Here is a 21,864-nt window from a genome sequence, read left to right on the forward strand (position 1 = left end):
GGGGAAGCGCAACTTGGGCAAAGTTGGGAATGAAATTCCGGTAAAAGTTGGCAAACCCCAAAAACTGTTGAAGTTGGCGGCGGGTAGTGGGGGTTTCCCAGTCCCGCACCGCCTGGACCTTGGCGGGGTCCATTTCCAACCCTTGGTGGGAAATCACATACCCCAGAAATGTAATAGAAGGTTGGTGGAATTCACACTTGGACACCTTAGCATACAGTTTGTGCTCCCGCAGCCGCTGGAGCACTTCTCGCACTAGGCGCACATGTTCTTCCATGGTCTCAGAGTAAATAAGAATGTCATCGAGAAATACCACCACCCCCCGAAACAGTAAATCATGCAAAACTTCATTAATTAATTGCATAAAGACACTCGGAGCCCCCGAAAGTCCGAACGGCATGACCAGGTACTCAAACATCCCAAAACAACTGGAAAAGGCCGTTTTGGGTTCGTCTCCTTCTTTGATGCGAATGCGGTGGTAGGCTTCTACCAAGTCCAGTTTGGTGAAGATTCGGCCCTCCTTTAATTGTGCTAGAAGGTCAGGAATAAGAGGGAGGGGGTAAGCATTAGACTGGGTGACTGCGTTCAGTCTGCGAAAGTCAATACACAGTCTTAAATCTCCCGTCTTTTTCTTTACAAAGAAAGCTGGGGCTGAATAAGGAGCCTTGGAGGGGCGTATGAAACCCCTCGCCAGATTGACATCCAGATAGTCTCGCAATACAGTCTTTTCACTAGGGCTCATGGGGTAAACCTTTCCCTTAGACAGTTTGCCTTCCCCTACAATCTCGATGGCACAGTCCGTTTCTCTGTGGGGAGGCAGTTCGTCGCACTCTCTAACATCGAAAACATCAGTAAACTGCGAGTACTCAGAGGGTAATTGAGGAGAGACTGGGGCGGGGGACCCTACCAGTGCGGCGGCTGGAGTTCTGAGTACCCGTTCCTTGTCATGCAACCCACAGGGGTTTTCGGGGAAGGAAAGCACCCGTTTAACCCAATCAATGGAGGGATTGTGTCCCCTTAACCAGTTCATCCCTAACACCACAGGGGTTACAATAGGGGCGATGGTGAAATACAACCGTTCCCAATGTTCCCCCACGGACATAATCACGGCTGCAGTTCTGTGGGTCACAGGGCCCCGTTTAAAGTCACTCCCGTCCATTTGGGAAAAACGGAGGGGTCCCGGAAGCCGCTTGCGCCGGACACCCAACTTCTTGGCAGTTTCCTCATTTATCATGGTGCGGGCACACCCCGAGTCGACCAACGCGGGGACCTCTAACGGGGGACCCCCTTTGGGTAGGGACAGATGAACACGCACAAATACATTGTCCTCTTGGGCGCTTACCATCGGTGGAGCTCCTTGCACAACGATAGGGACGGTCTGCTGCGGAGCCCCCTCTACAGCAGACCGACGGCGTTTTTTGCCGGCTGTTCCCACTCTTCCTCCTCGCTGGAAGAGGGGGACGGGGTGGTGGCTTCCGGGGAGCCGTCCGAATCAAAGACGGTATTTGTAATCCGGGACCCCGATGGGACCGTAGAGTCGGATGCCCCATCCTGGGGGCGCGCGTGGAGAGCGGAGGGTGCGCCGGAGCGCCGGCTCAGTGGTCCACTTCTGCGGCGAGGCTGGCTGTCGGCGGCCGGTTTCGTTGGCTCGGCCTGGGTTTGGCGGGGGGGGGTCGGACGGCCTGAGCGAGAGGGGCATTGCGATGCAAAGTGACCCTTTCCCCCGCAGATCAGGCAGACGCCGGCCTCGAACCGCTTGCGGCGTTCCGCGGCCGAGAGACCTCCGCCACCCCCTTGCCGGAGTTCCCGGCCACGGTCACTTCGGGGCCTGGGGTCTCGCCCAAGCCGTTGCTTGGACAAGTTCAGGAGTTGTTTGCGATTCTCGATGTCAGCAGCATGGCGAACCCAACCTTCCACATCCGGGGGGTTCCCTTGCATGAAGGCCCAATGTTGGAGGTCTGGGTTGAGACCCTCCCTGAAACATTGTACCAAGGTAGCTTCACTCCAGTCCAGAATTCGGCTAGCCAGTGACTGGAACTCACTTGCATACTGCGCCACCGACTTAGTCCCTTGGCGCAGTTGCATCAGGGAGGCTTTAGCCCGCTCACCCAGAGTCGGGTCCTCAAAACGGTTTCGGAGTGCTACCATGAACTCGTCCAGGGTTCGCAGCACCGGCGAGCGGAGTTCATACTGCAACACCATCCAGGCAGCCGCCTCCCCTTGCAGTAAGGAAGCCACGTACTGCACCCGGGACTCCTCAGAAACGAAGGTTCGGCCTTGTTCCCGCATAAAAACGTCTACTTGGACCATAAAAAAGGTCAACTGGTCTCCCGACCCGTCATACGTGACTTTCAGGTCCCGACGGGCCGGGGGGGCAGGGGTTGCGGGCGGAACTACCGGCGCCCCGTCTGGGGGAGCACCGGCTGGAGGTTGCAACTTCAGCGCATCTAGGGTCGTGGCCATCTCACCCATTACGCGTTGCATGATCTCCATCTGCTCCTGCATAGCCCGGCGGTCTTCCTGCCACTGCTTTCGTTCTTCCTCCATGAGGGCCTCTTTGCGGGCCGGGTCCCCTTCGAGTCCCGTGCTGGGGAAGGCCAACCGGCGATCCTTCGCCGCAGTCCGCGAGAGCGACCAGCCCTTGGGAGAGTCCAGCCAATAAGTAAGCCCCCGGGGACGTCCGTCCCGATCTTGGTCGGGGGCGCGACCCTTCGGTTCCTTTGGCTTGGCTCCCTCCTCCTTCGGGTCCGGCTTCTCCGGCTCGTCCGGATCCTTGGGGGCATCGGGGTTAGGGGTGGTGTCCTCGTCGGCTGACATTCTGTCCAAAGCGGTACAGCTGCAGTCCGAGAGGCAAGGACTTGCAACTTAATGTGAGAGATCCCCCTCTCTGAGTTTGCTTCTCCAAATCAGTTGCTCAGACGTTGATACAGAAACAATAGATTTATTGAAGCCTTCAGGAGATGAGACAGGCACAGGTAGAAAGTTGCAAGTGAGGGGCTATACGGGTTTACAGAATATATTGACTCCAGGGCACTGGGGCACTGGGGTTCACACGTATTGTTATGGGAAGTTACAAGCTTGGCATAATACAAAACATCAGACGGATCCCAGGAAGTCTGGTGCGGCTATCACACTTCCAAGGCCGCACCGGCCTGAGGGAGTACTGGCAGGAAGAACAGCGGGGGGGGAAGATACATGGGCCATCAGGCCTGGCGCCTGAGACCAGAAGGTGTGAACTGCTTTTACGAGTTCACTGATAACACCGCAGGTGATGGAAAGCAGAGACACAAAGACAGAGACCCTCACACCTCCCACTTGTCTTTCCCCTTCATCCAAACCCTTTCCTCGAAGTTAGAATACCATGAGGCTGCTTTTTTGGTCAGTTTCACAGTCATCAGTTTCAGACCTCAGTCTGATTGAACAGGAGGGGTTTTTTGTTTGCAACCAGCAAGAACATTAGCAACAAGTTATAAAATTCAGCATTTTCCCTGGTGATGCATACATTTAACCCCAAGTACTCTGGGAATTTCTTCGGGGGAGAAGAGGCCCTGTGCATAGTAATTTGAGAACCTGAGTTCAAATACTGTGCATCAAAAGAGCAGCATATCCAGCAGAAACTAACCTAGTATTCTAACCCACTACACCACAACAGCTGTTGATACAGGAGTCATACATTATAAAAAGATCCATATGTATGGAACTCTGAAAAATACATCATATATCATGGGAGGGCAGATTTCATGTTCCTGGGAGCTGCTCAGTTTTCTTCAAGGCTTTCTTCAAGAGCCTTGAGAACTATCAGTCACAAAATGCCAGCTTGGTGGATGGAACAAGACACAAAATGGTGCAGGTCTGCAGTGATCAGTTGTGGAAACCTTTCTTCTGCAGTTTTCCCAAAGCAAACCATCTCCACTCCCTTGCAGCTTGCCCTGCAGAGGAGAAAATAAACATTCACCGCTATGTTTTCCTTGGAAGAGGCAAATGGCAGCTTTGGTGCAGGGAGAAAGGATGGATAGTACACTCCTTTCTGATCCAGAGCAAGGGTGCATGTGTGAAGCAGGTGGATAGGAAAGGGTGCTGTTGCTGTTGCTTTCCCAACCAGAGCAAAGGTGTGTGCGCCTTCTTCTTCACATAAAAGTGAAAGAGAAGTTGATGTGGTAGACTTTGGTCTTTTATGCATGGTCACTTTAACCTCCTTTATTCCCTGTTTCAGCCAGGATCAAATTTTTCTGTATTCATGTGACCTCATTCCTTGTTGGCTCAACCCTGTTTCAACACAAAATGAACCCGGCTTTTCCCATTCCTCTTCTGGCATGAATTAAATTGTTCAACCTGGCTCATTCTGGAATCACTGAGCGAGCATACAACTTTCTTGGGTTGAGCTTCGCCCCACCCTTTTCCAGACCCCTCTTCAAGGCAGCATACAGATAGCCAAACAGGGGAAGCACAGAAGATTGGCTTCTCTCACAGCCAATCACGAAGCAGTGTGTAAAGAGGCAGGGATTCAAGTGCTTCCTGCTACCTCGGAGCTCTTTCTGAGCAAAATAATGCCTTTTTTAAAACGAGGCTTGGATTTCTCCCCCCCCCCTTCTTTCACATGGCTTTATTTTTTGTTTTTTGTTCTTAAAATACTTTTTTATGCGGCAGTTGGGTTTGGGGGGAAGGAAATCTTCTCGCAAGATAAGCCAATTACAGAGCAGCATTTAAAGGGGTGGGACTTGATTTGAACTTGGGAGGCTGCTTTTCTGTATTCATGCCTCCATTAGCACACAGTTTCATCCCTGATCATTCCAGCCAATGCATACAGTTTCCCCCATCCCGGGTTACTTGATCCTGGCTGAAATGGGGAATAAAGGAGGTTAAAGCGACCATGCATAAATGACCTTTAAAGCAGGGGTGTTGAACTCAATTGTTACGAGGGCCGGATATGACATAAATGTCACATGGTCAGGCAGGGCCATGCCTCGCCAGCGCAGATTGAGTGTGTGTGGGGGTGTTGCAAGCTGGACCCAGCCCACAGGCATTATGTTTGACACCCCTGCTTTAAAAGTAAGGATAAGAAAGTGATTATAGCCACACTGGAGGAGGAAAAGGAGAGCTATTTTTACAGTGGAATCTTGCAGAGAGTTACTTGTGTAAGTGATTGAAATCCCTCAATTTGGTCTGGAGTAAATGAACTCAGCGCAGGTTTGCACTGTAAGGTGCTTGAACAGTGAATGGTCACCTTCTGCCTAGCCTTGCAGTCGATTGTTAGAAAAATCACTCTTAGCATTTATATAAATGTTCTGTTGTTGTACATTGGTTCCTGTTTTTTTCCTATAGTAAACTCAACTTGACCCACTTGCTTATTCAGCAATCAGAGAAGTTCCAAAAGGATCTCTATGTGATCACTGAGACTGTCGAGACTGTGGATATTGCTGAGTTTAAGGAATCCAACAAAACTGAAGGCAACATCCTCACTGAACTCCGTGTCAAAATGAAATTTACGGTCAGATTTGTGTTTGTATGGCAGAAATTGGAGAGAAAGGTCCAGACGTGATGCAAAGCCCTGGTTTAATTAAACCAACTGTGGTTTACTAGACCAACTGCAATTAGTGTGAATGGCTTATAGATTTTGTCACTGGTTTGTGTTATGCACATCTGGAAACATTTATAATTTTACAACAGATACTTGTGTGAGCAAGTTACCATGTTAAAAGACCCATGATTGGTGTTATAACTTTACATCTGGCCATACAAGAATTAAGGTTTTTTAATTTCTGGATATGTTTTTAATAATCATGTTATATATATATATATATGAGGCCAAAACATGTATGGTCTATTGGTCATTTATATTACATGTAGCATCAACTGTGTTGAATATTTCCATAACAGTTTATCATGGGGGTTTTATATTAGAGGCCCAGTGTTTTTAATCGTATCTATTGTGTACACTAAATAAATATAATTATTTTATAGTTTCTTAGCTCAATCTTTTAGGCTCCCTGTCATTGTCTGAACACAAACCATCCCACTAGGATCCACCAAACCAGGATTTGAAACCATAGTTTGAAGTGTGTTATTAACCACAGTCTCAGGATGTGAGTGTCCATGAGCCGAGTTCTAGTTTCACAAACTAACCACAGTTAAAATAAATCATGATTGCATATTATGGCAAGAGAAACAACATATTGAGCAATGTATTGAGCAACTGAGCAAATGCCATTTCATTCTAGGGTCTCAGAGACAGCAAGAAAGCAGTAATCATCCCCAAGGACTGCATCCTGGCATTCAGAGTAAAACGATTACTGATCAGAAAAGGATCCTTAGGTAAGACACTTTGAAACCTATAGCCCACTATCATTCGTTACTGTGCTGGAGTTAGGAGGAAAAAATGAACACCCTTCCCCTACCACACTGTCCTCCTCTTTGATAAAGCAATCGTGGCAGCTGAATTTTCAAAATAAGAAGTGTTTTAAAAGAACCCACTTGAATCCTCACTGTCCTTTTCAGAGAGGTCCTGGGAGGGAGGAGAGACTCACCACAGACTCCAGCTTGGCAGGATTAGGCAGTCAAGACATCTTGGAGAGCCAGCATGGTGTAGTGGTTAAGAGCGGTAGTTTGAAGCAATGGACTCTGATCTGGAGAACCGTGTTTGATTCCCCACTCCACATGAGCGGCGGAGGCTGATCTGGTGAACTGGATTTGTTTCCTCACTCCTACACCTGAAGCCAGCTGGGTGACCTTGGGCTAGTCACACTCTCTCAGACCCACCTACGTCACAGGGTGTCTGTTGTGGGGAGGGGAAGGGAAGGTGATTGTAAGCTGGTTTGATTCTCCCTAAGTGGCAGAGAAAGTCGGCATATAAAAACTAACTCTTCTTCTTCATCATGATCTCATAGATCTAATCCCATTTGAACACCAATCCAGAGATATTTTAGTGGGAGCTACAAAAAGGTTAACTAATTGTGAATGGGCAAACTGCAGGATTCCCTTTCATTCCAATGGTATGGTTGTGTACCATAAATGGAGTACAGAAAGAGATGGGGCAGCTGGAAACATCTTAGGGGCCACAGGGAACAGCCAGGAGATTATAGAATGGGCAGAAGACCAATGGGTAGAGAAAGGACAAAAGGATGAAAGAGAAAGGATAAAAGAGAGGCTCAGGGAGATGGAGTTGTTGTAGAGGTGAGACACTGGATGTGGCGGTAGTAGTTATGGAGAGGAATAAGGGTGCTTTGGGCCTAGTCGCATACAATTTCTGATGCCTTCTTTACTTTGTTCCTGGTAGAGAGTACTTTAACCCCCATCAGGGAGCCACTGTGGGTATGGGGCATGGCCTTTTGGGTACATCAGACACTAAAATATGCTTCACTTGCTCTGGACTATGGTCAGATCTTTCCAAATTATAACATGATTGGTGAATTATTTAATAGTTCCTGGGTTTTTTCCCCTCCCACAGGCATTTCAATCTTTGCAGAAGACCCAAGACCAACTTTTGGTAAGCATATTTAAGTAGTGTTGTTTCATACTTATGCATGGACACTCATTGCCAGAGATGGTTAATAGGCAGAAATTCCTGCTGATGCACAGATGTTAGGACAAGCTGGGGTTGACTCCACTCTTATGCGAAATGAACTGATTCTGCTTTCAGGAGAGCTGCACCGGTTATGGTGTCACAATCAATTCAAAATACTGATACAACTTTAAAGCCTGAATATCTAAAGAATGGTACCATGCATGCATGCTTATGATATTCACAAGCGAGTATACCGTGTTCACCCAGTTTTCGCAGAGGTGCATTTGGCTGCAGTAGGTTCTAGAGCCTTCTGAGCAATAGTGTCTTCTGACTCTGTCTCCTTGGGGGCCCTAGCATCAGCACCCCTTTGGCCAGCAACTTATCTATAGGCAGAGGTTGCTGGCTGATACACACTGCCTTTATTATACCCAGCATATGGGGAAGGCAAGCTTGCACACTGATAAATTACTTGAACATGGTTCAGAGGGTAAGGGTACAGGGAAAATGAGTTCAGATTGTACAACAATATGTTTTAAGTAAAAGGATATAAAAAACACATTCTGAAAATATAAAAACTTCTATTGGTCCAAAATGCAACTGCCAAGTAATTGTCAGGGGCTTGGTATGGGGATTATATCACCCCTGTGCTAAAAGTAGGGTTGCCAACTCCAGGATGGGAAATACCTGGTGATTTGGAGGGTGGAACCTGGGGAGGGTGGGGTCTGTGGAGGGGAAGGACTTCAATGGGGTATAATGCCTTAGAGTCCAGCTTCCAAAGCAGCCATGTTCTCCAGGGGAACTGATCTCTGTCACCTGGAGATCAGTTGTAATAGCAGGAGATCTCCAACCACCACCTGGATGTTGGCAACCCTAGCTGGCTCCATTAGGTGGGCAGACTACTGCCCACTCTACTATCCAAAAACATTTAACTTAAAGAGTTTTGTTTTATCTTTCAAATATGTACTAGCAAATTTAAGTTCCCTCCTTTTCTGAAAAATGTCTGGGCACTTAGATCTTCAGGTTTCCTCTACAATAGAAAAAAAAACACACAGCAATAGCATGAGATGATGAAGAAGAAGAGTTGGTTTTTATATGCCGACTTCCTCTACCATTTAAGGGAGACTCAAACTGGCTTACAACCCCCTTCCCCTCCCCACCATAGACACTCTGTGAGGGGGCTGGGGCTGAGAGAGCTCTAACAGAGCTGTGACTTGCCCAAGGTCACCCAGCTGGCTTCGTGTGTAGGAGTGTTGGAAGAGTTGCAAAGTCTGGCGTGCAATGGAACTGAGAAGAAGACAAAGCAGGGGGCGGGCAAGTGGTCAGCTAGATAGGGCTGTGAGGTTAGACACCTTTCCACCCCTCTTTCCACATCTCTTGTATATCCATTAGACTGATATTCTCAGGGGCAATTTCTTCCTTCTTCTCGGAAGTTATACTCTCTCTCTCTCTCCCTCCTTAGCCAGTTAACAAGCTAGAGGCTCTGTCTCTTAGCTTTCCTATCCTAAATGTAGTTCCTTCAATAAAAGCAACTTTAATCAGTGAGACTGCTCTTCACTGTGCACTTAGCGTGCACTGCCAACAAGGATCAGGGAAACCAACCCGGTTCACCAGATTAGCCTCCGCTGCTCATGTGGAGGAGTGGGGAATGAAACCCGGTTCTTCAGATCAGAGTCCACCACTCCAAGCCACTGCTCTTAACCAATACGCCACTCAAAATCTGATAATCCCAGACATATGACAGATCATCCACAGTGATGGTATTATACTGCACATGCTGTTATCTGTTAAATAACAGATTATCAGTTAATGTAATGACACTTCATGGTATGTGTACTATCAATATTTCTCATTTTCCTATTTATGATTCCTTTCAGATGCATGCAAAATCGAATATCAAGCTGATGGAGGTAAAAGCTTTTTAAACATGTTTTTTTTTTTACTTAAAAAAAAAATTCAGTGCTTCTAAGGGAGCCATGCTTTTCCCAGCAACTCCAGTCCAGCTACGGCTGCGCTGGTGATCATGGCTCTAGTTACAGAACCCAGAAATCCAATGCTGACCACAGTGACAGAGATTACTCTCCCTTGCCTATGCCTCTGCAGCACCACAAACATTAAAACACTCACAGCAGCGTGGACAAAGAGAGAGGAGAAGAGAGCCCAGAGGAAAACCCAGTACCCCATTTCCGTCAGGTGCCGGAGTGAGGTGCCATGCACCCACAGACTCAGCACCTACTGGACCGACAGGTTGATCGTGCTGCTGTCTGCCGCCTCCACCTTCATCTCCGCCGCGGCCTGTCGGGCTCCGATGGAATCAGACTGCTTTGCGGGGAGTCGGCTCTGGCTGTGCCACCGATCCTGGATAAGGGGAGGCTGAGGCCAGACTGCCGGGGGGCTGCTGTGGCCCAAAGGGGCGAGGATTGGGGGGGTTCCCTGCAACTGGGGAGACATTGAGGATGGCAGAGGGACGAGCGAGGAGGAGGTGGGGGCAGCCATGCTCTCCACTAGGGTTGCCAAGTGCCAGGTGGTGGCGGGCAAACCCCTGCCAATCACCTGGCTGCCCACCGACCAGCTGAGGGTCAGCAGGCAACGAATGCCCGTGCCTGCCCACGGCACCACATCACTTCCAGTTTACACCTGGAAGTGCCGCGTCACAAGGAGTCATTTACCACTGAAACTCCCCTTGCGATGCAGCAGTTCCGGGTATAAATACATTGCAATGGGCCTTTTACCACTCAAACTCCCAGTGACAGCCCCTTGTGATGCATTTTACACCTGGAAGTGCCGCATCGCAACGGGCCTTTTACCACCCAGTTTGAGTGGTAAAGGCCCCTTGCGACGCGGCACTTCCGGGTGTAAACCGGAAGTTACATGATCGCATAGGCGCAGCCATGCTCCCGCGATCTCACCTCGCCTCCACCCCAAAAACCTCCCACCAGAGGAGAGGAGGGACCTGGTAAGCCTACTCTTCGCCTCCCACCGGCGGCGGGTGCTGGGGCCTTCCTCAGAGTTGGCAGGGGTGAGGGAGGTTGTGCGGGACAGAAGAGGGGAAAGGAGCTGGAAGCAAGTGCCAGGTGGAGGAGTGACGGCCATCACCACCCCCTTCCGAAGCAGCCTTCTCATGGCAACTCAGCCACCAGCATGAGGTGGAGGAGATGGCACCCGCAAGACACCAGTGGTCAGCAACCGCCCCACTCCACTCAACGGCCAGCCGACCAATGGCTACTCTGTGCATGTTCGTGCGCAAGGTGCCCCCGCCTCCCCCGCCTCCCACCCTTCCACGAAAAGTCCCTCCGCCCTGCTCAGGAAAAAAGCAGACGAGCAGCTCTCCCTCCGCCCAGGCAGTAGCAACCTACTCATGACCTGGGGAGGGAGGGAGGCAGGGAATCTTTCTTTATTAGAACATTTATACCCTACCTTTCCTCATGGTTCAAGACAGTTTACAATAAATGTCATTACAGTTTTGCAGCCGCAAGAATATTAATAGCGAAAACCTGGAAAGGAGACACTAGGCTCCTTTTAAAAGATTGGAGAGACAAAATGTAATATTTTGTACAAATGGCCAAATTAACTAATAGTCTACATGGAGGTGATGTAGAAGACTTCAAAAGAGATTGGCATAAGGGCTTTGTGCACTGGGCTGACATGGCAAAGACTGATTTTATGAAGATTGTGGAAGAGCTGTAAATGAAATCAAACTATTCTTGTAAAGAAGATTCAATTGTATAGTGGATAATATAAAGCTTAGAGGTGCTTCTCCGGAAGTCACAACGGGGGGTGGGTAAGCACATAGCACAAAGGGGGGTAGGGGACTTTTTATTATTTTTACTTTTTATATAATCTCAATTGTATAATTTTTTTATTAGTGTAATCTTTCTGTTATTGTTTATACTTGTTTTTCTTTTTCTGTTTAATTAAAAATTTCAATAAAAATATATATTTTTAAAAAGACAGCTTACAATAAAGTTAAAAATCCTTTTCAGTTAAAACCAGAATTAAAAAAATGTCAAATCTCTCCCTCCCTGCCTCTTTTAAAAGATGTCTGACACCCAAACCCTAACTCATAAGCCCTAACAAACAAGCAAGACTTGCAACACCTCCTCCAAGGATGACCCCTCCCTCATCTCTTCAGGCAGCCCATTGCACAGAGCAGGAGCCACAATGGAAAAGGCCCTGCTCTGGCCGATGTCCGAAGGGTCACCCTAAGTGGTGGGACAGCCAACAGACGGTTTCCTGTAGTTGGTGCACGGGGACACGTGGATGGAGACGGTCCTTCAAATATGTGGGTTCCAAGTAGTGAAGGGCTTTAAAGATCATAACCAGCACCTTCAATTGAACTCAGAAACAGACTGGCAGCCAATGTAGCTGTTTCAAAATGGGTAGCACACATTCCCAGTGACTGGCCCCAGACAATAGTTGGGCAGCTGTATTCTGAACCAGTTGTACTGTCTGAGTTGTCTACAAGGGCAGCCCCACATAGACCATGCTGCAGTAATCCGAGGTTACAGAAGCCTGGATCAGGGTGGCCAGATTGGTAATGTGGGGGTTGGTGAACATGATGCAGCTGCCGGAAAGGGCTCCTGGCTTTTCAAACAGCAAGACAAGGTCCAGGAGCACCCCCTACCTGCTCTGAAAAAGCCAGCTTCACTCCGTGGACAAGTGGATTTAGTCCTTTCAGAATATCAGCTTTCCCAGCCAGCATTTCCTCTGTCTTGCCTGGATTCAGCTTGTTCTGCCTTAGCCTCTTGACCACAGTGTCAAAGCACTGGTTCAGAACCAAGATGGATGCATCTGGAGGCTTGGATGATGAAATATAGAGCTTGGTGTCATCTGGATAGTGATGAGTCCCAACCCCCAAACTCAAGACAATCTCATTCAGCAGCTTGGCTTGGGGGTTGGGTCTCATCACGATCCAGCTTTATATTACATTATCCAATTACATTACTATATAGAGCTCTATATTACATTATCCAAGCCTCCAGATGTGTTCATCTTGATGCACACACACACACACACACACACACACACACACACACACACACACACACACACAAGAGCATAGAAACTTGGCACTCCACAAGACAAATCCAATCCAATTGATTCTGCACCTCTAGTGTAGACTCTTTGGGTTCAGTCAGACAAACAAAGGTGGAAGGCCCTTCACACTAACTCCATATTCAAGCTGGTGGATGAATGGAAAGGTCAACTGTGTCAAAGTATCTAATTAAAGATTCCATTTGTCATTAAATCTGAAGCACTGCTGCTTGAAAGGCTGCTGAAAGGTCTAACAATATCGACAGGGATGTGGCTTTTAAAATTTTGCTACTTTGTAAAGCACCATGTACAACCAACAGCATATTATAATGAATAGGCTTAACAGAATCCAGGAGAGGAAGAGTGTAGGCTATGCATCTCTGCACACAGGGCATTATGACATGGAGAGTCTTTTAAAAAGCATGAACAGTGGACCAAGAGCAAGTCTAAGAGTTGTGAGAGACAAACTAACAGCTTCCAATAGATGCTTCTGCCTCCTGTTTATAGCAAGGCATTTGGGAAAGTTCTGTGGTTGTCAATTTTGCTGGTGGTAAGAACACAAAATTGGATCTCGCTCATTCTAATGTTTGTCACATGAATGTCTACCTCTGTCTTTTGTTTTGTTTTTACCAACAAGGATCAACACGATGGAACGCAAGCATTCGAGGTGGGAAAAGTAAGTAAATTCCATGTTGTCTGTTGGAATTCAAAGGTGGAGAGGAAGAAGACCACATGAGGAAATTGGAGATAGTTCAATAAATCATAAGTGACAAGAGCTGGTCAGACGTTGAATCAAGCCTTGGGCCAATTAACAAACATTATCCTTGTGTGTGTTAAGTGCTGTCAAGTCGCTTCCGACTCATGGCGACCCTATGAATAAAAGTACTCCAAAATGTCCTATCTTTGACAGCCTTGCTCAGATCCTGAAAATTGAAGGCTGTGGCTTCCTTTATTGAGTCAATCCATCTCTTGTTGGGTCTTCCTCTTTTCCTGCTGCCCTCAACTTTTCCTAGCATGAATGTCTTTTCCAGTGACTCTTGTCGTCTCATGACGTGACCAAATACGATAGCCTTAGTTTAGTCATTTTAGCTTCTAGGGTCAGTTCAGGCTTGATTTGATCTATAACTCACTGATTTGTTTTTGTTTTTTGGGCAGTCCACGGAATCCGTAACACTCTCCTCCAACACCACATTTGAAGGAATCTATTTTCTTCCTATCAGCTTTCTTCACTGCCCAGCTTTCACACCCATACATAGTAATAGTGTTGTGTATGTAAATAGTTAGGTGGGTAAGCAGGGGAAGACCTAGGAGCTTCAGTCCCTGACGAAGGCTTCGAAACCCTGCTCGAGCCATTGGCCCAAGCCAGCGCACCCCATTGGCCCTAAGCCGGGTCGTGCCATTGGTGACCGGGGGTTGTTCCCCCCCAAATAGGGAATACGATGGCATGAATTAATCGAGTCTTGGTGGCCAGTGACACATCCTTACACTTCAAAATCTTTTCTAGCTCCTTCATGGCTGCCCTTCCCAGTCTCAATCTCCTTGTGATTTCTTGGCTGCAGTCTCCCTTTTGGTTGACGGTGGAGCCCAGGAGCCCAGGAATAGAAAGCCTTGAACAATTTCAATTTCCTCATTGTCAACCTTAAAGTTGTGTAATTCTCCTGTAGTCATTACTTTTGTTTTCTTGATGTTCAGCTGTAGTCCTGCTTTGGCACTTTCTCTTTTAACTTGCAGCAGTAGTCGTTTCAAATCTTCACTATTTTCTGCCAATAATGTAGTGTCATCAGCATATCACAAATGATTAATGTTCCTCCAATTTTCACTCCACCTTCATCTAAATCTAATCCAGCTTTCCTAATTATATGTTCTGCATATAGATTGAAGAGATAGGGAGATAAAATACATCCTTGTCTGACACCTTTGCCAATTGGAAACCATTCCGTTTCTCCATATTCTGTTCTAACTGTGGCCTCTTGTCCAGAGTACAGGTTGTGCATCAAAATGATCATATGTGGTGGCACACCCATTTCCTTTAAAACCAGTCATAGCTTTTCATGATCCACGCAGTCAAAAGCTTTGCTGTAATCTATGTAACACAAGCTGATTTTCTTCGGAAATTCTCTCGTATGCTCCAGTAACCAGCGTATATTTGCAATATGATCTCTAGTGCCTCTTCCTTTTCTGAAACCAGCTTGAACATCAGGCATTTCTCGTTCTATATATGGTAACAGCCTTTGCTGTAAGATTTTGAGCATCGCTTTACTCGCATGAGAAAATGCGAAGTTCCGATAGTAGCTGCAATCTTTGATGTCTCCTTTCTTAGGAATTGGAATGTAAATGGATTGTTTCCAGTCTGTGGGCCATTGTTTTGTTTTCCATATCTGTTGGCATATTCTTGTCAAGATTTTGATGGACTCCGTTTCTGTGGCTTGGAATAGCTTTATTGATATCCCATCTGCTCCTGGTGATTTGTTTCTCCCGATTGCTCTCAATGCAGCTTTCACTTCACTTTCGAAAACTGTAGGTTCTTTTTCAAAAGATTCTTCTTGGAAAGAATCTTGTATCCTTTCATCTCTTCTGTATAGTTCTTCAGCATATTGTTCCCACCTTTTCTTTATTTTGTCTTGTTCAGTTAATGTATTTCCATGCTGATCTTTCAGCATGCTTACCGTATATACTCGGGTATAAGCCGACCTGAGTATAAGCCGACCCCCCCAAATTTGAGGGCAGAAAAGGGAATTTCTTATTGACCCGCGTATAAGCCGAGGGTCAATAAGAAATTCCCTTTACCGGCAATGATGCGCTCTAAAATGGCGGCCGCCATTTTAGAGCGCAGGGCCCCTGCCCCAGGTCGCCCTCCCGCCGGCCTCCAGGGCCCTCCCGCCCCACCCCAACCCACCCCGACCCCAGTGCCATCCAAGGGGGGGGAGGGGGAAGAGCCCCTGAACCCCCTACTTACCGGGAGACGCGGAGAATCGGCGGCGGCGGCGGCGCGGCCTTCCTGGGCCGGCAGGAGGCCTTTCCAGGCCCCTGCCGGCCGGAGGAAGGTGCCTGGGCACGTGGGTGGCGGCGGCGTGGCCGGCAGGGACCTCCTGTCGGCCCCTCCAGGCCCCTGCCGGCTGGAGGAAGGCGCCTGGGCGCCTGAGCAGAGGCGGCGCGGCCGGCAGGGACTTCCTGCCGGCCAAGGAAAGCCCCTGCCGGCTGGAGGAAGGCACCTGGGCGCCTGAGCAGAGGCGGAGCGGCCGGCAGGGACCTCCTGCTGGCCCCTCCAGGCCCCTGCCGGCTGGAGGAAGGCTCCCGGCCCAGGCGATGGTGGTGGTAAGTTCCCTCCTCCCTCCTCCCTCTTCCCCCCTTCCCCCTACCCTACCGTATTGACCCATGTATAAGCCGAGCCCTTTTTTTGGGCTGAAAAACTCGGCTTATACGCGAGTATATATGGTAACCGTGCTTTAAATTTCCCTTTGATTTCTTGGATCTTGTGGAACAGATCTCTTGTTCTTCCTTTTTTGTTTTTCTCTTCTATTTCTTTAAACTGGTTATTATAATAGGTCTCTTTGGCTCTACGTGCGAGTCGCTGGAACGTTGCACTTAGACTTTTGATTCTATTTCTGTCACCTTCTACTTTTGCTTCTCGTCTATCTCTGGCAATTTTAAGAGTTTCCTCAGACATCCATCGAGGTTTTTCTTTTCTCTTGGCTACAGGAATAGTCTTTGCTCATTCTTCCTTGATAATATCTCTAGTTTCCACCCATAGTTCTTCAGGTTTACAATCTCTTGAACTCAGTAATGCAAATCTGTTCCTTGCATGGTCTTTAAACTCTTCCGGAATATTGCTTAGATTGTATTTTGGTGCTATGAATGTTTTGGTGTTTTTCTTAAGCTTTATCTTGATTTTAGATATTAACAATTCATGATCTGTACCGCAGTCGGCTCCTGGTCTTTTTTTGGCCGAGAGAATAGAGCTTCTGTATCTTCTACTTCCAATTATATAATCTATTTGATTTTGATGCTGGCCATCTGGCCAGTTATCCTTAGTTATCCTTAGACACATGTAAACTTTTGAGTAAGTAGATACAGTTGAATTAGTTATATCCCACCTCATTTTACAGGCTGAATGCAAGTAAATTCACATTTGAAGAGAGAAAAAAGTAAAGCATTCCACTAAAATCAAATCAGTCAAAATGTGAAGAAACTCAAAGGCTCTCTGGCATGGTTTAGAAGGAACAGGAAATAATGGTAGGGAAAACAGCAAACCGTAACTTGTGCTTCAGATTTAATGATAAATGGAATCTTTAATTAGATATTACATGCAGAGGAGGGTGGAGGAAGCATATGAGCTGAAGAATTTCCAGGCTCATTCATATAATGACCATCCATACTGGAAACATACCTCAGCAAAAAATAACTACTTAATAACTTTACTGATTGTCCTCCTATACTATGCGCTGGTAACATTTTATGTTGAAGCTCAAATGGTGACCTTAGTAGGTTATTTTCACTGAGGTTGAATATCTACATCCAGATTTTTAAGACCTATAATTTGCCCCTTTATAGACTTGAATTAAAGCAGTAAACCTTTCTCTCTATGGTGTCTGTAGATGTGGAAAGCAAGAGGAAGTACCAGCTGATGGAAATTGAGCAGGAATGCGCACCCCTCCTTTCATTGTCCACAGATCTGCGGGGCAAGTTTTTAAATGGCTTCTTGGCTATAATCAGAAATAATGACCTTTTGGAAGAACTAGAACTCCAGGTAAAGATCTTCCATTTGTGAGTGCAACACACTTCTTTGGCGAGTAACCCATCCAGAGTTGATTCTAATAACTTAAATTCCTGGTTAAACTAGTGGGAATTTCAGTACCAGTTCAAAATAGGTTTGGTGGCTTTGTCTATTGCCATTATCATCCTGATGAACTTCGGTACACATTAATTTGTCATAAGAAAGCATGGCTGGATGTTCTCCTAGTAATTAGAATTAGCCTGTTATTCTTGAATTATTAGAATTAGCCTGTTATTGTTGGCCTCCTTCTGCAAATGTGGTCTGTCACATTCTGGCTAAAATTTTGGTTCTAGGGTTGCCAGGTCTGGCTTGGAAAATCCTGGAGATTTCAGGGCAAAATTTGGGACATAGATGTGACGCCATAGAGTCCATCCTCCAAAGCTGCCATTTCTCTGGGGGAAAAGATCTCTGTAGTCTGGTGATCAGCTGTAAGTCTGGGAGAACTCTAGGCTCCAACTGGAAGTTGGCAACCCTAGTTTGAAGCTTAGTAAGTTGAGTGGTTTTCTGACTGCATTGCCCAAGATTGGCTAGAAACTTCTTTTATGTGATTCTAAGTAACCATCTAGCATCATGGAGTTCAGGCTATAGAAGGCCAGGAAGGGGTGGGGGAGGCTGCCAATGGCCTTTGCATGAATAAGCAGCCATCCTCCTGGGACATTAGAAGGCATTTAATGGTAGAAGCATATGAGCAACAATATCATAGGAGCAACAATATCATTCCCCATTTCCTCTAACATTTCTTCTTTCATGGTGCCAAGCACAAATTTCTACCCAATGAATAGTATTACGCCTGCCAAATTAGTCCAAGTTCCTGATGTTACTATGACAAATAATCTGACAGAGTCAAACCTGTTCTTCTAGCAATCCGTCCTTTCTGATCTGTATCACCCTTGTTCCGGGTATAATGTAACAAGTTGGCATTAACATCTTATCCTCTCTGCCCTGAACTCTTAGCTGGAGCAGGCTCTTGATGAGATTAATCCAATGAAGTTGAAGACTGGCAGACTAGAGCTGCAAGAACTGGTGGACAATTTACAAGATCCCACTGGAGCCATTTGCCGTGACATTGCTGAATCAGTCCTGTACTTTCTTCAAGCTCTGGGTGGTAAGGAATATCGCTTTCAAATGCAGTAACCACTGGGATGCAAGTATTTCACTAAAGGGTTAATTATCCTTGAGGCAGATGCAGGTCATCCTCAGAGTGACTTGAAATGTCTTCCATTCCTGAGGTAAAACTAGTTGAAAACACATCTGGTTAACACAACTGGCGAGTAATTCCATCAAGTGCTTGCCTCACTATGGTATCTGCCGCAACTTTGTCAACGCATGAGTGTGCCAACATTGACTTAGCTCCATTTCAGAATTCCCAAATTCTTCTATTGGGGCAGATTTTCTGACATGTTTTGAAGTAACTACAAAAAACAGCTCCAGAGGTTTCTTACAAGTCTTATAAAACTGGGTTGGATTCTACACTTTGTTCCATTTGCACAAGACTTTTGTAGATTTCACCTTCCGCAGCAGACCTCGATAACTCCCCCCAGTTGTTCCTGAGTATTCAATGATCCCCTTGAATAGGATTTCAGGAGGGATAGCAGGTTGTAGTGGGAAACCATTGCATGAGTCCTTACGATGCTGTGCTTAGAATCCTCTTTCCCCAGTGCATTGCACCAGCTCAATCATATTTGAAAACTATAGTCTGTGTCTTTGTCGGCATGCTTGGTAACCAAATGGGTAGGGTTGCCAGTTCCAGGTTGGGAAATACCTGGTGATTTTTGGGGGTGGAGTCTGAGGAAGGTGGGGTTTGGAGAGAGGAGGGACTTCAATGGGGTACAATGCCATAGGGTCCACCTTCCAAAGTGGCCATTTTCTCCAGGGGAACTGAACTTTGTCACCTGGAGGTCAGCTGCAATCCCAGGAGATCTCCAGCCACCACTTGGAGCTTAGCAACATTACACATGGGCTCAAATTCACAGTGTTTGGGGTGAACAAGTGCAAGGGCAGACCAAGAGAAGTCCTTAATGTTTGGAAAGATGGTATTAAGGAGTGGGATGTGATAAATACATTGATTTATCCATGAGCAAAGCTAGAATTGCAAGGCAATGGAATAGTCTCTATGCTGGCCATCCTCTCAGGGGAGAAAGACAGGAAAACCATATCCAGATGTCTAAGCTCATGGAGTAAAGCTGCTCAAGAGAATATCTTCACCAGATGTTTGCAAATATGGTATGATTGAATTGCCATTTTGAGAAGCCCACAGCTAAGTGAATCCCAACTATTCAGGTATTTGCTGTATGTGGAGGCTGCAGTATTTGCAATATTTCTTTATGGAGGGGGCAACCCTTTCCAGACCCCATAAAATCAGACCCCCTTACCCAATCTTCACCAAAATTTGGGGGTCATGCAACGAGAGTCCCTTCAAGCTATGCTGCGAGTTTGGGGACGCTACCTCCAAAAATGCCCCCCAAGAGAATTTTAAAAGTACTTACCATAGACTTGTCAGTAATGGCCGCCTGTCTGCTTCCTTCCTCATGGTTGACTGCAGGGTTGCAGTTAATCATGGGAAATCGAGTTCTTAAGGGAGGGAGGAAGCAGCCATTACAAATTTGGGAAAACTCTGTATGGAGGGGGGCGCCCCCTTCCAGACCCCATAAAATCTGACCCCCTTACCCAATCTTCACCAAACTTCGGGAGTTGTGCAATGAGAGTCCCTTCAAGCTACACTGTTAATGTGGGGGCTTTACCTCCAAAAATGCCCCCATGAGCTTCAAAAAAATCCCCATAAATGGGCCCAAATTCTTCTGATAAACCTGGAACAAGCCGAATTCCTATATTTACCGGTATGGGTTTTCGGTTTAATTCGGGTTTATCGAAAAAAATCCGGCCTAATAAACCCGAACCCGGAATTTTTTGTTTGCACAATCCTACTTATAAGCTTTCGAGTCCCAACCACCTGCAAACAAATTGTGTTTGCAGTTAATGAGGCTTCCTGCTTTCTGCCTTTGCTATCTGCCTTTACTAGCTAGAATGGAACATTTTCCTCAAGCAATTGTCTGTTTTCTTTCCTTCCCCAGAATTGTCAGAATCTGAGATGTTGCTTCTGGAAGAATCTGTGGAAAGGAAAATTGTGCCCAACCAGACTGCACTGGTAAGGAAGAATTCCAATCAACAAACCCTGTACTTTTCAAGTGACATGGTTTGATTAAAAAATAAATAAATAGAATGTATGCTTGCTGAAGATTTTCAAGAAAGTCAGAATGTCACAACTGTCAGTTTTGACATCTCCACCATCTTCAATTATTGTGTAACCCTCTCTTTTGTACCTTATTGTGGGGCTCGGAGCCCCCCTTTGCGCCCCCTAGGGGCGACTTCCCGATGGTTCGCTGTTCTAACAGAGTTTCCTCGGCCTCAGACCACTCGTTCAGGGACTCGGCACTATCGTCTCCGTCGGAGTCAGCCAGGGTTGTGGGCTCCACAGAGATTGCCCTTCCCTGGCAATATCTCCCTCGGCCTCCACTCCTTTCTGTCTTTTATAGGGTAGCTCCCCTACAAGCCCCACCGGCAAACCATATAAGGACTGGGCCGGGATTTCCTGTAACCCTCCCGTCTCCCTCTGCCCCGCCCCCTTCCGTGTCGGGCTCGCCCGCCACTCAGCTGGCCGGTGGGCTGCGGGGAAGGTGTGGGCCTGGGGCTCCGCCCTCCGGGCGTTCCTTCCTGGCCCTTCTCTGGCTGTTCTGGGTGCCTGGGAGAGATCCCTCGCTGCATTCCCTTCCCGACCGGGCTGCCTGCGGGGAAGAGAGGATGCGGAGGTAAGGTGTCAGTTGGCCCCCCACTCCTCCCAGCTCTCGCGCCACACGCTCCACACTCGCTCTCCACCAGCGATGGCTGTGTCGGGGTCCCGTTCGCCTCCCCCCCCCCGCCAGACACTGAGGGCAACTGAGTAAGTGAAGCGGGTGGGAAAGGGACCGCGGCGTTAGCATGGGTGGGCGTCGCTGCCATCGCGGGACACTTATAATGTAACTGGGGAATCCCAACAATACCCCTAGTAAACATTGTGGCCACTAGCCAGGCTCTGTATGGTATGTATGTATCCTGAAAGTACTTACTGGACAATGTCCTACTCATTCTTGAGGATTTGCTTCCTAGTCAACGTACATAGAAACAGGCATGTATTAAAGGAAACATCAATACGTTAACACAACATACCTCACATTTCTCATAAATCTGATGTCAGTTTCTTTCAGATGTGCAAAGTCCATTGTTGATATTACAGACCGAAAAGTTCTGATTTTGCTTCTTTCTTGTTTGTAAAGGTTCGGAACATCCTAGAAAAACATTTCAGCAATGAAAAAGGGACACTTATTACAGATACCCAGGAAGTCTCTCCTTTCATCGAAGATGAGCTGGCCATTACTGAGGCTATGATCAAGTTACAAGGAGTGACAGTCCAAAGAAGCAGAGCCCGTCTTGCTATGACTGGGAACCCTGATGCTTTTTTGGACCTCAGTGTGTTGTATGTTGCTCTGTATGTGCTGAATCTTCTATCCAAATGAGAGGATGGCTA

The 21,864-nt window shown here is 47.0% G+C and overlaps 1 protein-coding gene across 1 annotated transcript in view; it reads left to right on the top strand.

Moving 5' to 3' along the window:
* GSDMA (gasdermin A) overlaps positions 1–21,864 on the top strand; it is a 32,551-nt gene extending 10,687 nt beyond the window's left edge. The window contains exons 3-10 of the mRNA XM_056863896.1: positions 5,320–5,485; positions 6,216–6,309; positions 7,442–7,480; positions 9,373–9,402; positions 17,113–17,276; positions 18,258–18,408; positions 20,375–20,448; positions 21,614–21,864. Coding sequence (XP_056719874.1) covers positions 5,320–5,485; positions 6,216–6,309; positions 7,442–7,480; positions 9,373–9,402; positions 17,113–17,276; positions 18,258–18,408; positions 20,375–20,448; positions 21,614–21,853 — 958 coding nt within the window. The 3' untranslated portion in view covers positions 21,854–21,864. The remainder of the gene's footprint in view (positions 1–5,319; positions 5,486–6,215; positions 6,310–7,441; positions 7,481–9,372; positions 9,403–17,112; positions 17,277–18,257; positions 18,409–20,374; positions 20,449–21,613) is intronic.

This window comes from Euleptes europaea, chromosome 18 (genome assembly GCF_029931775.1).
Source record: "Euleptes europaea isolate rEulEur1 chromosome 18, rEulEur1.hap1, whole genome shotgun sequence".
Classification (NCBI taxonomy): domain Eukaryota; kingdom Metazoa; phylum Chordata; class Lepidosauria; order Squamata; family Sphaerodactylidae; genus Euleptes; species Euleptes europaea.